This window comes from Talpa europaea, assembly GCF_964194135.1.
Source record: "Talpa europaea genome assembly, chromosome: 10".
In the NCBI taxonomy this organism is placed as follows: domain Eukaryota; kingdom Metazoa; phylum Chordata; class Mammalia; order Eulipotyphla; family Talpidae; genus Talpa; species Talpa europaea.
In genome coordinates, this window is record NC_140077.1 from 87215008 (window position 1) to 87232145 (window position 17138).

General features: G+C 39.6%; 1 protein-coding gene across 1 annotated transcript in view; it reads left to right on the forward strand.

Annotated features, from left to right (window-relative positions):
* Positions 1–17138, forward strand: part of TAF1A (TATA-box binding protein associated factor, RNA polymerase I subunit A) — a gene marked incomplete at its 5' end in the record, with an annotated part of 29147 nt that extends 12009 nt beyond the window's left edge. Inside the window, 6 exons of the mRNA XM_084245142.1 lie at positions 337–467; positions 1866–2024; positions 4481–4547; positions 5226–5349; positions 7385–7539; positions 16881–17138. Coding sequence (XP_084101268.1) covers positions 337–467; positions 1866–2024; positions 4481–4547; positions 5226–5349; positions 7385–7539; positions 16881–16993 — 749 coding nt within the window. The 3' untranslated portion in view covers positions 16994–17138. The remainder of the gene's footprint in view (positions 1–336; positions 468–1865; positions 2025–4480; positions 4548–5225; positions 5350–7384; positions 7540–16880) is intronic.

Sequence of the window (17138 nt, forward strand, 5' to 3'; positions counted from 1 at the left end):
ATTAGACATGGTTTACAATCCTTTTTATATGTTGCTGGATTCACCTTTGCAAGCATTTTGTTGAGGATATTTGAATCTCTGTTAACCATTTTTCTTGTGTTTGTCTGGTTTTGGTATTAGAATAGTACTGCTGCCATTGAGTCACTTGGGAAGTGTTGCCTCAATACTTTTTTTTGGGGGGGGGAGTTTGTGAAGAATTATTATTATTCTTTAAATATTAGGATTCACCATGAAGCCACTAAGGCATACAGTTTTCTTGTGGATAGTTTGTTATTAATAATTCAGTAGAAGTTCTTAAAACTAACTGACTTTGAACAATCTTTTATCTTTGGGCAGATGAGGATGATTATGCTTACAACACAGCATCCCAGAATATGCTCAACCACAGCTGGAAGACATCTGTCAACCTTTCTCCATTGATTCAAATTCCAGGTGTTTGGGACCCTTTTGTGAAGAGTTATGTGGAGGTCAGTAGACTTTTCATAAAGCTTTGTTAAGTTCATTTACTTGTAAGCCAAATATATTGATCAGAAGGCAACTAATGAAAGTGTTCAAAAAAAGAAGAGAATTTGATGTCTCTTTCGTCTGAGTAATTTTTGTTTATACTGTAAATGTGCTCTATGTTTGTTTGTCTTTAGCACTGGATAACGTGTTGTGGTCAATTGTATATAAAATAAAGAGCCACTGGAGGTCCCACATGGCACGCAGACCTCTCCTGCCACCTGCTGCTCCCCTCAGCAGTGTATTTCGTCAGTCTGCCTGTTCTGCTCCCCACTCTGACTCAGTGAATTCTCTCACCCTCCTATGCTTCTGATTGTACTCAGTGCTTGTATAAATAAATAAATAAATCTTAAAAAAAAAAAAGAAAAGGGCCTCCCCGGTGGCGCAGCGGTTGAGCACTGGGTTGCGAAGCTGCCCGTGGCCTCTGCGGCGCCGGTTCGATCCCCGACTGCTCTCCGGCCACTGGAGGAGTGTCCTACATGGCGCGCAGACCTCTCCTGCCGCCCGCTGCTCCCCTCAGCAGTATACTTTGGTCCTTCTGCCTGCTCTGCTCCCCGCTCTGGTTCTGGTGAATTCCTCACCCTCCCGCGCTTCTGACTGTACCTAGTGCATGTATAAACAAAACAACAAACAAATAAAATAAATAAATAAAACATGCCTCTATAAAAAAAAAAAAAGAAAGATATTATGATTTGGGAGAATATAGAAGGTCAGGGGACAAAATCTGAAACTATCTTACAATATAGGGAATGACATATAATGACTCTTACAAAGTCTTGTTTATAAGGATGTCTTATCTTCTGTTTTCACCTCCTTGTCAAAGGACAGAGGGCCTGGGCACTGAGCATTAGGAATAAGTCTTACAAATAATTTGCTTTTGAAAATTTTCATGAGTGCTCAGGTCATTACTGTGTAGTCAGAAGTTGATCTCTGAAGCCATATACCAGTGATTTCAGGGATTCCTGTGTAAGGATGGAAACAAAATGCTCTGCTTTGTGGCTAAAGCTAAGTAGGGTGCTGAGGTAGCTGTGTGGTGTGGTCTTTTCTCAGTTGGTAATGTGCCCTACTGAGAAGACTTTATTTCTTATAGCGGTGGTTCTTAGGCTGAAGTTGCTGCGTTTTTCAGTAACAAAATAAGGTCAGGAAAAAATGGGATACCATGTGGGACTCTGTTGTAAGAGCTGTGTCCCATAGATTGACATGCTGGTGAAAGCAAAAAGTTCCATTACTATAGTCTCTGTACAGTAAGCATCTTTGTTAGTTGTATAGCTTTTGTACCCAACTATAAACTTCAGCTGTGCCTTATCTTTCATAGAGCTATTTTTGCAGAATTGCACTAAGATATTATGACTTATTTTATATAGATGTTGGATTTCTATGGGGATCGCGATGGAGCTCGAGAGGTGCTCACCAATTACGCCTATGATGAAAAGTTCCCGTCAAATCCTAATGCCCATATCTACTTATACAACTTTCTGAAGAAAGAGAAGGCACCAAGAGAGAAACTGATAAGTGTGCTTAAGGTACAGAATTTTTCTTTCAATGTTTGAAAAGGATTAGGGACTTACTTTAAACATCCATAGGTCATTGCTTTCCAACATTGCTATCACAGAGCCCACAGAAAATGCCGATGTATGCATGGTACACTGAGGTAAACAGGAAACTGCAGGTTCCAGGCAGATCCTCCACCACTGCCAACCCCAAGTGAGGCTAAGGAGAGAGGGTCAGTATTTCAGAAGCCCTGTACCAACCACCCTGCTTGGAAAGCTCTACATTGCTATTTTTTGAAAATCGCCTTTATTGAAATTTACCTTACATGCAATGAAACACTTATTTTAAGTGTACCTTAGATGCGTCTTTAACAGATTCATGCATCCATATGCATGTATTCTGACGACCCTTGCCTTCGAAAGCCCTTGTTAGCCTTCACAGCTGCCAGTCCAGTCACATGCCTTGCCCCAGGCAGTCATAGATCTGCTTTCTCTCGCTATAGATTAATTTTATTTCTTTTAGAATTTCATATACATGAAATCTGAAGGTATTTCTTTTTTTTTTTTTTTGGCCTGAGTTTTCCTACTCTACTCATTACTGTCCTTTGTTATTGCTGATTATATTCTATTTTTATGCATTTGGTTTAGTTTTACTTTTTGGCTATTATGAGTGCTACTGTGAACACTCATGTTTTTGCTTGCACGATTATTTTCATTTTGGGGATGGGGTCACTACCTAAAAGTGGAATTGCTGGAAAGTATGTCTAACTTCTTAAGAAACTGCCCAGCTGTTTTCTGAAGTGACTATGCCATTAACATTGCCAACACCGCTGTGCGATAGTTCAGCCTCCTCATCCACGCTAGTGTTTGTCAGCCTTTGAATTAGAGCCACTCTGGTAGGTGTGCAATAGTGTCTCATTTGGCTTTTACTTGCATTACCCTAAAAAGTAGTACTGTTGAACATCTTTGAATATGCCTATTGGCTATTCTTGTATCTTTCATGAAGTATTTTGTCAAATATTTTGATCTATTTTGGGGAGGGCTTTTGTCTTCTTTCAATTTGGAAGTTTTTTATGTAATCTGGATTTTCTTTTCTTGTGGTAAAATATACATGCCATAAATTTTACCATTTTAACCATTTTTGAGGGTGTGTTTTAGTGGCATTAAGTACATTCAGTTTCATGCAACCATCCGTACTATATAGCCACATAGAAACTGTATCCATTAAGGAATAATTTCCCATTAATAAAAGAAATTAACAAAAATTCACCTTTTATATTCTAAGAAATTATTTCAGTGTAAAGTTAAAACACCTCAGGAAGCAGGGTAAATTCATTTCTATTATTAAAGTGTGTTGAAGTGAAAAATACAATTTTGCTTTAAATCCTGTTTTTTGCATGTCCTTTTTATTCATAAAAATGACAACTTTTATTTCTCTATTGTGTAAAATTGTTAAAAATATTTTTTTGGGCCTCCTTGGTGGCGCAGTGGGTTGAGCACAGCACTGTGAGGCTCTCCGCAGCCTATGCAGTGTGGGTTCGATTCCTGGCTGGTCAGGGAGATTCCTGCCTTTTCTGCTCCCCCACTCTGTGTCTGGCGAATCCTCTCACCCTCCCGTGCCTCCTGCTTGTACCCCAGCTACTGTATAAATAAAAAAATAATCTTTAAAAATATATATTTATTTGAATACTCACTGACTGTGTTTCTGAACAGTCTTAATAGCCACCTTTGCCTTTTTGGGAGTTTGAATATGAATACTCTGTGACCTTTTGTCATCAATAAATACTCAATATCTCTTCTGTGAGACATTGGTTGTTTTCCACTTATTTGCTAACTCAGTCTGAACAGAAATCATTTTTAAGTGTGGAAAACAATGTAAAAATGTATAAGGAGAAAATGAAACACGCCATCTGCTTCCCTCCCCTACCCATTCCCTGACTATCTTGTTATTAGCAGGGATTTGTTTTTAAATAGCTTTACATAGAACACCTTTCTATTCCTAAAATGAAACTGAGTTGAAGGAAAGTATCCTTTATTTTTTTTTTTTTTTTTTTTTTTTTTTTTATAGAGGCATGCTTTATTTATTTGTTGGCTGGTTTGTTTGTTTGTTTTGTTTATACATGCACTGGGTACAGTCAGAAGCGTGGGAGGGTGAGAGAATTCACCAGAGCCAGAGCGGGGAGCAGAGCAGGCAGAAGGACCCAAGTACACTGCTGAGGGGAGCAGCGGGCGGCAGGAGAGGTCTGCACGCCATGTGGGACCCTCCTCTGGTGGCCGGGGAGCAGCCGGGGATCGAACCGGAGCCGCAGAGGCCGCGCGCAGTTTCGCAACCCAGCGCCCAACCGCTGCGCCACCGGGGAGGCCCAGGAAAGTATCCTTTAATTCCTTGTACCAAGGGCATATTAGTAAGATCTTTATTTGAAAACAAGTTAAAATTTAAAAAATGCTTTCAGAATGTGTAAAAATTGCATGATTATTCTTTCTTTCAGATCTTGTATCAGATTGTACCATCTCACAAACTGATGTTAGAATTCCATAGATTACTGAGAAAATCAGGTAAGTAATTTTGTTTCATATCTCTTAGTGTACACTGTGGAGTAGGGTCAGCAGACCAGCCTGTGCACCAAATCTATCCCTTACCTGTTCTTGTAAATCAAGGTCTGTTGGAGCACAACTGTGTCTGTTCATTCTGTAATGTCTGAGGCTGCTCTTGCACCTTGACAGAAGCATGTGTGTTTGTGTGACAGAGCTCACATAGCTCACAAAGCTTAAACATTTACTCTCTCTCTGTCCCCTGCAATGGAAGGTTGGGCAATAGTTAGCAAAAGAGAAATGACTTTATATAATTCACTTTGTTTTAATTCTTGCTCATTATAGAAATGAACATACTTCACAGGAAAAAGATCAGCTTAAGTCTAGTAGGTGCCAGGATTGGCTTGGTATTTCTCCTGATAGAAGAGAACATACCTATTTGCACAAATGAGGCAGGGACTTTAAATAATGTTCAGGAGTAGAGAGCCCATTTAGAGACTAAATATGCCACCCTGACTTATCAGTATGGATTAAATTATTTAAATTTTTAGATTCATTACAGAAGTATATAGGTTATACTGAGTTGTTTGAAACTGTTAACTAAAGTAGAAGGCTTATGATTCAGAAATATTTTGTCCACTAAATTTATTTGTTTAGCACTTCAGTATCTTATGTAAACTCTAGACGCTATGTCCATTGCAGACAAAGAAGAACACCACAAACTGGGGTTGGAGGTATTATTTGGAATCTTAGATTTTGCTGGATGCACTAAAAATATAACTGCTTGGAAATATTTGGCAAAATATCTCAGAAAGACCTTAGTGGGGTAAGTAAGAGACACACAGTATTTACTACTGGGTAAGCATAAATAATATTTCCCAATATTTTAGCCAATAGCAGTTTTTAAAGTTTCCTTTTATGCTTTTGGTTCTTGAGTTGTATTTTCTTCTGAGTACATCAGAAGCAAGGAAATGCAAGAATCTATTAAGTTTTTTTATGTTGTTAAAAGAAACCTCATACCTTATACTCTACTGCTGAGAAGTAGATGTGTTTTCAAGTTAGAAATAAGGACCACATGGGATCACTCCCATTCTTCGTAAAGGTCTTTGTGGTATATGTGATCTACTTCTAAGATCCCAGTTGTTTTCAGTCTTTTCAGTGAGGTATAAGTCCTCATATGATCATCAGAAGTTATTTTTCAACAAATGTTTAAGTCTGTTGTGAGCTAGGTATCTAAAACTATCCCTCTGATTCTGTTGTCACTAGGCCACATTTTGAATAAAAGAAATGGAGTGGCCTTGATCATTTTTACTTTGTATACAAGAAGAAAGGCTATCATAGAATTAAGTTTCATTTATCACATCCATTTTAATTGCTTAGGGAATTCATTATCAATGGGAACTTGTTTCAGGCTTCAGATCTGACTTGACCTTGGAGATACTGATTATGAAATGTTTTTGGTGTGCTATATCATTGTACTTATGTGGATTCCCCAGCTCCCCTTGTTCTCAGGATGTAGTCTTGGCGCCCAGAGTTTCTGCAGGTCAAGCTAAAATGTTGAGTCAGGCAAGGGTCCTCTCACCAGGACAAAAGTCTTAGTATGAGGATATCTCCTAAAAATCAGCAGGCAGACATGATGGCCAAATTAGCATAACCAGTTAGGCCATCTTGACAGGAAGTTACAGGTAAACAGGGACTAGAGATAGGATGTATTGATCAGCAGCAACAACCCCCAGGCAGCAGCCCCTATTCACTCCTATTATGTATCCCCAATACACATCCCTACCACACACATCCCTCCACATTATTCCTCCATGTACTTACCCACCTTCCCTGAATCTGATACTCAGTAAATGTGAGACTGGCCCAGAAAATAGGTACTGCATCTCCAGAGGTGCAAGCCCCTCTAGGTTTCTCTCTCTCTCTCTCCTCTCTCTCTCCCCCCTCCCTCTCCCTCCCTCCTGCCCTCCCTCCCTCTCTCTCTCCCCCCACCCCAGCTAGGACTTTGAGTTGACTTTCCTCTGCCCCACACTGTTCTCAATGCTGCCATCCCTCAAGGCGACATACTTACAGTAAACCACTTTTCAAAATCAAAACACTGTATAAACCCATGAAGGTTTGAAGACAGAGAAATTTACTGTTCATCATTTTAACCTCTAGAAGTTAGAGGAACTACTAATCTCAAGAAGTTTACAGCCCTGCCACAGGGTACTATAGGTACTAATTAAGTATTTTGCTCGGTTATATTGTTGATAAACACTTAGGATTGCTTTGGTTCAAATGTCAAATCCATATTTTCATGTATTTGTATAATAATGGCATCTTAATGTGGACAATAATTTTTTGCAGCATTAGATTTAAAGTAAGGGTTAAAATAACTTTTAAGTAATAATAGTAAAAGCTAGAATTTGTGAACATTCACTGTGTGCCAGACAGCATGCAAAGAGCTTTATAGGAGACCTGTTTTGTGGCTGGATCAGTGTAATTCTAGTAGCAATGTGTGAGTTGGGTACCATTAATATCCTCTGGGAAATTGAGACTCAAGAAGTTAAGCAGCTTGCCCAAGATCACATAGATAGTAAATGGAAGATCTGAGGTTTGAGTCAGGATTTTGATTTGAGAGTCTGTGATGTTAAGTGCTGTGCTATGTTGACTTGGCTATTTAATTAGTTAAATAAAAAATGGGATATGGAGTTCAAAGAGAACTAAAAAAAAAATTGTAAATGCGCTATGCCTTAACCATTCTCAGAAGTTAGTTTGGAAGCATCTACCTTATCTCTCCAACTCTACTTCAGTTCAGATTCTGTCATAATAAAGCTGTTTCCGTCATTGATCTTCCCTTTTGATATTTTCTTTTCCAGAGATCATCTTGCCTGGGTTCAAGAAGAGTGGAACTCCAGGAAAAGCTGGTGGCCACACTTTCACTTCAGCTTGTTTTGGGCAAAAAGTGATTGGAAGGAGGATAAAACCTTAGCTTGTGAGAAAGCTCTGGTTGCTGGAATATTATTAGGAAAAGGTACTTTTTTTTTTTTTTTCTTGACATGGCTTTTGAGGGATTTTCAAATTCCAAAGGATGACCATTCATATTAGAGTTTACTTGATATAGGGTTAAGAACACTAGATGCAGGGGCATTGTCTGGAGAAAGGATTTGGGACAAGTGAACTGCTGTAAGGAATCCACGGCTTAAAAATAGTGTTTTCATATTGTCAGTTGTGATTAGTTTTTATGCTCTAAATTTGGGTGCCTTTAGGTACCAGTAAAACAGGGGATGTAAAAATTCTTATCACAAGACAGACATTTTGTAGTTTTGAAATGATGATGATGATGGCAACTAAACTTACTCTGGAGAGCATTTTGCAGCATATACTAACATCAATCATTAATGTTTATATGTGAAACTAATATAATGCTATGTGTCAGTTATACCTAAAAAAATGAAGAGGATACAGTATGCAGAATGTTTCCATGACAAATCTCCATGTTTAGAAAGTATGTTGAAATTGTCTACTTTTTTTAGAAACAGAAAAGGTATATTTTTATTGTGTTAGACGAGCTCTCTATATTGTATTTACTTATCTGTTCCTGTGAGGATGAAACCTTTTCTTCCTTTAAGAAAAAAATACCGGGCCTCCCTTGTGGTGCAGGCAATTGAGCGCAGTGCTGTGGAGCTGTCCGCAGTCTCTGCAGCACAAGTTCGATCCCTGGCCGGCCAGGGAGCTACCCTCATGGCACAGCAGACCTCTCCTGTTGCTCCTGTTGCGCCCGCTGCTTCCCTCGGCAGTGTATTTCAGTCAGTCTGCCTATTCTGTTCCCCGCTCTGTCTCTGGTGAATCCTCTCACCCTCCAGCACATCTGCCTGTACCCTGGTTCTTGTATACTTGAATAAATTTAAAAAAAAAATCTTTGGGGGGAAAAAAATAAGAAAAGGCAATCTGTTAAAAAAAAAAAAAAAGGAAAAAATACCTCCTATTAACTCACTTGAAGATCCTTTTAAAAGGAAAGGTGAACTTTTTTTGGTGTAATACTTTGGCTGTGAAGACTCTAACATGCTTTGTGCCACTGAAATAGAAAAGCTAGTGAGTACTCTTTGCTGCAGGCTGCATCTGGTGGTAAGAGTGAGCCTCATTGTGACCTTGCGTAAGCAATTGTTCTAGGGAGTCTAGATCTGAAGGATTTCTTCAGGTTGGTATGTTTTGCATTATTGTGGAATTAGTATTCTCAGGGAATGTTTCAGATTAATAAATTTAATAAAATACTGGAGAGAAAGGATTAAAATAATAGAAAGGGATTTGAAAATTTCTCTCTAATTTGCTGATGACAAGGAACAGAAATGTGATTGGACTATGATTTCTGACTAATTTAGTAGAGGTAGCTATACAGGTATCTAAAGGCATCTATGTTTGAGCAGAGACCTGGGTTAATCCTCCAGCTTTGTCTCATACTTGCCATGTCATTTCAGTAGAGCAGTTACTGTTTGGAGGACTGTCCTGTTTACTGAAAGCATAGTGGTCAGCGTCAAGTGCACATCACAGTGCCTTATACATTCTAACATACTCTAGCCTGAAAATGGACACAACTCTTCCTTCAGGGGCTTAGTGTGGGCTTGGATCAGTCCCTTCAGGAGGTAAGCTGGATTTTGTCATTACATCCTAGGACTCAGGTTGCTCCGTGCCTCGAGTGGAGTGACTGCCCTCCTTCCCGTGCTCTGCTAACTGCAAGCTGCGTTTCTTTCTCCTTGGAGTGACCCTTCCTCTTAGTAGTTAGGCCACTTGGCTGCTCTGTGATTTCAGCTCTTCTGGGCTCCAGGAAAGTCAGGAGTTTGTAGCATATTTGGCCTTTCTCTATGTTCTAATGAGTGCAGGTTTTTTTAAGCTTTCTGTATTCCAGATGAAAGCAGAAATCTGTGTATAAAGTATTTTACTCTCGCTAAAGTAGTAGATGTGTTTAGAGATAAATGATTATATTAGTACCACAGACACCACTGCTTCTCAGATAAAATATTAGTAATTGTGGTATACTTTTTCCCAGGAATAATAAAATGGTTACTAGATATAGTGTATATCCTGGCAATTTTCCAGAGGAAAATGGAGGGGTGTGTATGTATGTCTACATACTGAGACTAATTAATTTTTCATGTTTGAGTTAGATCTCATTCATTTATCAAATAGGAAACAATCGCTCATGATCACCAAGTTTCATTTTTCTTACAGAAATTTGATACTTATTCTAAAATATTTGACAAGTGGTCTAGGTGGCTAGAATGACTAGATAATTTTATTTCTTCTATCCTGTAATATGTTTATTCTAATTCTTTACATCAGGGTTTTCTACTTACTGTTATAGATCTTTGTTTTATAAGATAACATTGAGAAGAAAATTAATAATTTGCGGGGGGCGGAGCAACATGGCGGCAAGGAGACGCTGCGAGTAAGATCTCCCATTAAAAAAAGTTAATAGGGAGGAAAAGCGGCAGGTCCCAGTGAGAACTGGGACACGGAAGATAAACGGACGACTCCAGCAAACTGCCCTAAGAAGAAAGTTGCCATAAAAGAGGACGAGAAGGGAGGGAAGCGCAGAACCCTGCTCCCCTCCCCCGCCCACAGAGGCGGCACTCTCCGACCGGCAGAGAGGAGGAAAACAACAAACCAAAACGCCCAACAAGAAAAACGGACACAGCAAGTGGGACTGTGAGTGGAAAGGAACTATTGCAGCCACCACACCCCGTGAACGGGAGCTGAGGCGAACCCTGCAGGATCCGCCGCGGAGGTGAGCTCCACGCGCCATTAAAAAGAGAGCCCCGCCCCCCAGGAGGAGACCAGCACCAGCACACAGCCCCGGCCGCCCCCGCCCGGTAAGCTTGCGCGAAAGCGGTGCTCGGATTGCAGCTGCCCAGGTCCCCGCGCCTGCGACCTAGGCTTGCGGGGAGACGGCGGAGGCCCTCCCTGAGTGAGCAGGAACAAGGCGCCCAGGCAGGGGAGCGGGATTCAAAAGGCGCCATTCCCGCGCCACTGATCTGGGCTACAGCCCGCGTCCTGGAACTGAGGGCTTTGGAACTGAGACCCGGGCGGAGGCCCTCCCTGAGTGAGCAGGAACAAGGCGCCCAGGCAGGGGAGCGGGATTCAAAAGGCGCCATTCCCGCGCCACTGATCTGGGCTACAGCCCGCGTCCTGGAACTGAGGGCTTTGGAACTGAGACCCGGGGCACGAAATTAGGGGCGTGGGTTCCCCACGACGGTGGGGCACAAGACAGACACAGCACCCTAAAGCCGTTGAGGTGTACCCTACCATCCCCGCTCTGCTCCCTGTCCCACGGGGTGGAAAATCAGCTCCCCAAGGGCTCTAGGAGAGATCTCTGGTGCCACCTAGCGACTTGACCCCAGCACAGGCTACTGAAGGAGCTAGTGGCCAGCTGGGGAGTTAGCCCACACCGGGCCCCTTCTGAACAAGTAGTCTGAGCCCACAGGGAGAGCGAGCACCCACAGCCGGGGCAGACCAGGCGCGCAGAATAGAGTGCCTGAGACCAGAAGCGCAGGGAATGTGTCCCACATCACCATTTTAGAACAGGGACATTTCTTCAGTAAAGACTACCTGCAGAAGGCTTCCCCAGGAGCCAGAGGTGAGCGGGGGAAGTTCGCCCACGCCAGACCCCCTCTGGCCTGCAGTCCAAGCCCAGAGGGGAGCAGGAACCCACCGCCGGGGCAGACCAGGCGCACAGGGGAGTGTGTCCCCACATCGGCATTTTAGAACAGGGACCTTTCTCCAGTAAAGGCTGCTTGAAACTGACAGATGACTCCTGGAAGAACCAGAGGGGAACAGAGAAGCCCACCCAAGATGCCGGCAAGTCCCAACAACACAGTGTCCCAACGCATACGGCAAATTAGAAAACAGACAGTAGGGAGGAGAAGAACCACACGCAACCTAGCAACTCTCCAGAGAAAAAGCACACCACAAAAAGAAAGCCAGCCCCCAGATTGCAACGACAATAACTTGGAAGAATTTCTGAGCCTTCCAGAAAGAGAATTTAAAATTGCCGTGATTAAAAAACTGACAGAAGTCATAAAGGAAAACAATGATAAGGGAAAAATAATCAACGATCAGAAGAATGCAATTGAGTCCCTAGAGAGGGAAAACAATGGTCAGAAGAAAGAAATTGAGTCCCTAAAGAGGGAAGTAAAAGAAATGCAGGAGATCAAAGAATTAATGGAAGAACTAAAGAATTCTGGGAAAAGCAATGAAAGCAGAATAGATGAAATGGAAGAACGAATAAGTAATCTTGAAGACACAGAAATAAAAAGAACCAAAACAGAAAAGGAAAGAGAAGTACGAAGGAAAAAGAACGAAGAAAGACTTCGGGAACTATCTGACTCCATGAGGAAAGGAAATATAAGAGTTATAGGAATACCAGAAGGAGAGGAGAGAGATGTAGGAACAGAGAAAATATTCAAAGAGATAATTGAAGAGAACTTCCCAAATGTGAAGAAGGAGCTGAAAATTGATATACAAGAAGCAAGAAGAACACCAAACTTCCACGACGAAAGGAAAAATACAGCAAGACACATAATAGTAAAGCTCCCAAGAATCCAGGACAAGGAAAAAATAATGAAGCTGGCAAGAGGGAAGAAACAGATAACATTCAAAGGAAAACCAATCAGGCTGACATCAGACTTCTCCGAAGAAACACTACGGGCAAGGAGAGAGTGGAGGGACATAGTCAACAGACTCCAAGAAAACAGATGCCAACCAAGAATACTCTATCCCGCAAAGCTCTCCTTCCTCTTTGAAGAAAGAATATGGACCTTCCCAGACAAACAGAAACTCCGGAATTTCATTGCAACTAAACCCCCACTCCAAAAAATACTACAAGGAGTCCTAAAGCCAGAACCTCAGAGCGACGAATAACAATGAAAGAAGGCCAAAAAAAAAAAAGTTATTAAAAGAATAAATAAATAAAATCAAAGGAAAGACAAACACAATGGCAAATACAGATGTTAACATATCAATATTAACTCTAAATGTAAATGGACTAAACTCTTCAATAAAAAGACACAGAGTTGCAGCCTGGATTAAGAAACAAAACCCAACCTTTTGCTGTCTCCAGGAAACACATTTAGCTACAAAAGATAAAAATAGGCTCAAAGTCAAAGGATGGAAAACAATCCTACAAGCAAATGGGCCAAAAAAGAAAGCAGGAACAGCTATACTTATATCAGATAAAACAGATTTCAAACTCAAAAAGATAAAAAGAGACCCCAATGGTCACTACATTATGATCAAGGGGACAATACTTCAAGAAGAAATAACACTAATTAACATATACTCACCAAACGAAGGAGCACCAAAATATATCAGACAACTGTTGTCCTCTCTGAAAACAGACATCAGAGAAAACACATACGTAGTGGGAGACTTCAACACACCACTATCAACAATGGATAGATCAACAAGACAAAAAATAAGTAAAGAAACCAAAGCTCTAAATAAAGACCTAGAGCAATTGGGCTTAACAGACATCTATAGAACACTAAACCCCAAAAAAACGGAGTACACATTTTTCTCAAGCGCACACGGATCATTCTCCAGGATCGATCACATACTGGGGCACAAGACAAACATCAACAGATACACCAAGATTGAAATCATATCAACCATCTTTTCTGACCATGAAGGCATCAAACTAGAAATAAACCATAAAAAGAAGGCAAGGAACTTTCCTACCTCATGGAGATTAAAAACCACACTACTGGAAGACCATTGGACTAATGAGGAGATCAAAGAAGAAATTAAAAAATTTTTTGAATTGAACGACAAGGAGGACACCAATATCCTAAATGTATGGGATGCAGCAAAAGCAGTAATAAGAGGAAAATATATAGCAATAGAAGCTCACATCAAGAAACAAGAAAGAACGCAAAGAAACAACCTAATCTCGAAGCTCAAAGATCTAGAAAAAGAACAACAAGAAAACCCCAAAACCAGTAGAAGAAAAGAAATAATAAAAACCAAAGCAGAAATAAATGAAATTGAAACTAAAAAAACAATCCAAAAGATCAATGAAACCAAGAGCTGGTTCTTTGAAAAAATCAATAAAATAGACAAACCCCTAGCCAGGCTCACAAAGGAAAAAAGGGAGAAAGCACAAATAAACAGGATCATCAATGAAAGAGGAGAAATCACAACGGACACAGCAGAAATCAAAAGAATAATCAGTAACTACTATGAACAGTTATATGGAAACAAGTTTAACAATCTAGAGGAGATGGACAAATTCCTACAACTCTACAATCACCCAAAGCTAGATAAAGAAGAAATAGAACACCTAAACAGACCAATTACAATTAGCGAAATTGAAATGGTAATCAAAAACCTCCCCAAAAACAAAAGCCCAGGACCTGATGGATTTACAAATGAATTCTACCAAACATTCAGAGACGAATTAGTGCCTATCCTTCACAAACTCTTCCAAAAAATTGAGAAGGAAGGGACAATACCAAACACGTTCTATGAAGCCAACATTACACTAATACCAAAACCGAACAAGGACAACACAAAAAAGGAAAACTACAGGCCAATCTCCCTAATGAACACTGATGCAAAAATCCTCAATAAAATTTTAGCTATCAGAATCCAACAATGTATCCATAAGATAATTCACCACGACCAAGTTGGATTCATTCCAGGGGCACAAGGATGGTTTAACATCCGAAAATCAATCAACGTTATCCAACACATCAACAAAAAGAAATATAAAAACCATATGATAATATCAATAGATGCTGAGAAAGCTTTCGACAAAGTACAACACCCATTCATGATAAAAGCCCTTGAAGTTCTTGGGATACAAGGAACATACCTCAACATCATAAAGGCCATCTATGACAAGCCAACAGCCAGTATCATTCTCAATGGTGAAAAGCTGAAAGCAATTCCATTAAGATCTGGAACAAGACAAGGATGTCCACTCTCACCATTGCTTTTCAATATAATACTGGAAGTCCTAGCCAGGGCAATAAGACAAGAGAAAGACATCCAAGGAATCCAAATAGGAAAAGAAGAAGTCAAACTATCACTATTTGCAGACGATATGATATTATACATGGAGAACCCCAAAAACTCCACAGAAAAGCTAATTCAACTCATCAATCAGTTCAGTAAAGTGGCAGGATACAAAATCAACACGCAAAAGTCAGTAGCCTTCCTATACACAAACAATAAATCTGAAGAAGAAGAAATCAAAAAGACCATCCCTTTTGTTATTGAAACAAAAAAAATCAAATATTTGGGAATAAATCTAACAAAAGAGGTAAAGGACCTATACAAAGAAAACTATAAAACACTGTTAAAAGAAATAGAAGAAGACACAAAGAAATGGAGAGACATCCCCTGCTCATGGATTGGAAGAATAAACATTATTAAAATGGCCATCCTTCCAAAAGCAATATACAGATTCAATGCTATTCCAATCAAAATTTCAATGTCATTCTTCAAAGAAATAGAACAATTATTGATGAAATTCATATGGAATCACAAAAAACCCCGAATAGCCAAAGCTCTCCTGAAAAAAAAAGAAGGGAATGGAGGCATCAGACTCCCAGACTTCAAACTATACTACAAAGCCATAATCATCAAAACTGCATGGTATTGGAACAAGAACAGACATACAGACCAATGGAATCGAATAGAAAATCCAGAAATAAACCCACAGATTTATGGTCAACTAATCTTTGACAAAGGAGCAAAGACTATGCATTGGAGCAAAGAAAGTTTGTTCAATAAATGGTGCTGGGAAAACTGGGTCGCTACATGCAAAAGAATGAAGCTTGACCACCACCTCACACCATACACAAAAATCAACTCAAAATGGATTAAAGAACTAGACATAAGACCTGAAACCATAAAATATATAGAAGGAAATATAGGCAAAACACTACGTGATTTGCACATCAAAGACATCTTTACAGACACATCACCCAAAGCAGTGATAGTGAAGGCAAAGATAAACAGCTGGGACTATATCAAATTAAAGAGCTTTTGCACAGCAAAAGAGACAATAACAAAAACAAAGAGAAACCCCACCAACTGGGAGAACATTTTTGCACCCAACACTAATGATAAAGGACTGATCACAAAAATCTGCAAAGAGCTGATGAGACTCAACAACAACAAAGAAAATAATCCAGTCAAAAAATGGGCAGAAGAGCTTAAAAGAAACTTCTCTGAAGAGGAAATGCAAATGGCCAACAGGCATATGAAAAAATGTTCAACATCACTTGTCATCAGGGAAATGCAAATCAAAACTACCATGAGATACCATCTTACACCAGTGAGAATGGCACATATTAAAAAAACTAGCAACAACAAATGTTGGCGAGGGTGTGGAGAAAAAGGAACTCTTCTGCACTGTTGGTGGGAGTGCAAACTGGTCCAACCACTGTGGAAAGCTGTGTGGAGATTTCTGGACCTACTAAACATAGAGCTTCCATATGACCCAGCAATTCCACTCCTAGGTATGTACCCAAAGGACACAGAAACATCAATTCCAAAGAACACCTGCACCCCTATGTTTATAGCAGCACTGTTTACAATAGCTAAGCTTTGGAAACAACCCAAATGCCCAAAAATAGATGACTGGATCAAGAAGATGTGGTACATATATACCATGGAATATTACTCAGCATTCAAAAAAGATAAACACATGCAATTTGCTGCAACATGGATGGCGCTGGAAGGGATCATGCTCAGCGAAATAAGCCAAAAAGAAAAAGAAAAATACCGGATGGTCTCACTCATAGCAGGAATCTAGAAAACTTAAATAATGGACCAGGAAAATGAATAACTATAAGAAAGTGAAAATCAAAATCAACAAAAAACTATGAACCAGAGACACTTTTAGGGGGGCGGGGGCGGGAGGGGAGGGATTGGGGTCAGAATGGGGGGCTGCAATTGTATGGGGAATATAACAATAAAATTTATTAAAAAAAAAAAAAAAAAAAAAAAAAAAAAAAAAAAAGAAAATTAATAATTTGCTTTGGGAGAAGGTTTATGTAGCATATGAATATAGATAATATGTATATCACCTTAACTAGTATTTTGGTAATTAAGAAAGTACCGAAAGCGAGCTTAAGCATGTGCTTTAATTATGATGGATCAGAAATGACTGTATGTGTAGGAAGTCATCTATTTAGTCGACTATTCATTGGTGAATATGCTGGGAACTCATTGGTGTAGATGGCACGAGTCAGTATATTTCATAATCATTGGGATGCCAGAGTTGAAGCAAAAGTTTAAGAATGTAGAATTATACTTGAATTTGATTAATATTTAATTTTCTTTTCTTTATTTTGCTCTTTTATTTTTTAGGTTGTAGGTATTTTCGATATATTTCAAAACAAGATCATCATGTCTTAAAGAAAAAAATTAAGCAGATGAAGAAATCAGTGAAGAAATTCAGTATTGTAAATCCATCACTCTGATATTGGAACTTATTTCAGATTAGAAGCTACAGAACAGTAGCTCAGTAGGTAGTTATTAAATGTATATATTTATTTGGTATTTTAAGAAGGTAGTTTATATGGTTACAAAATGTTATTTTTTTATATATTTTTATATTTTCTATGA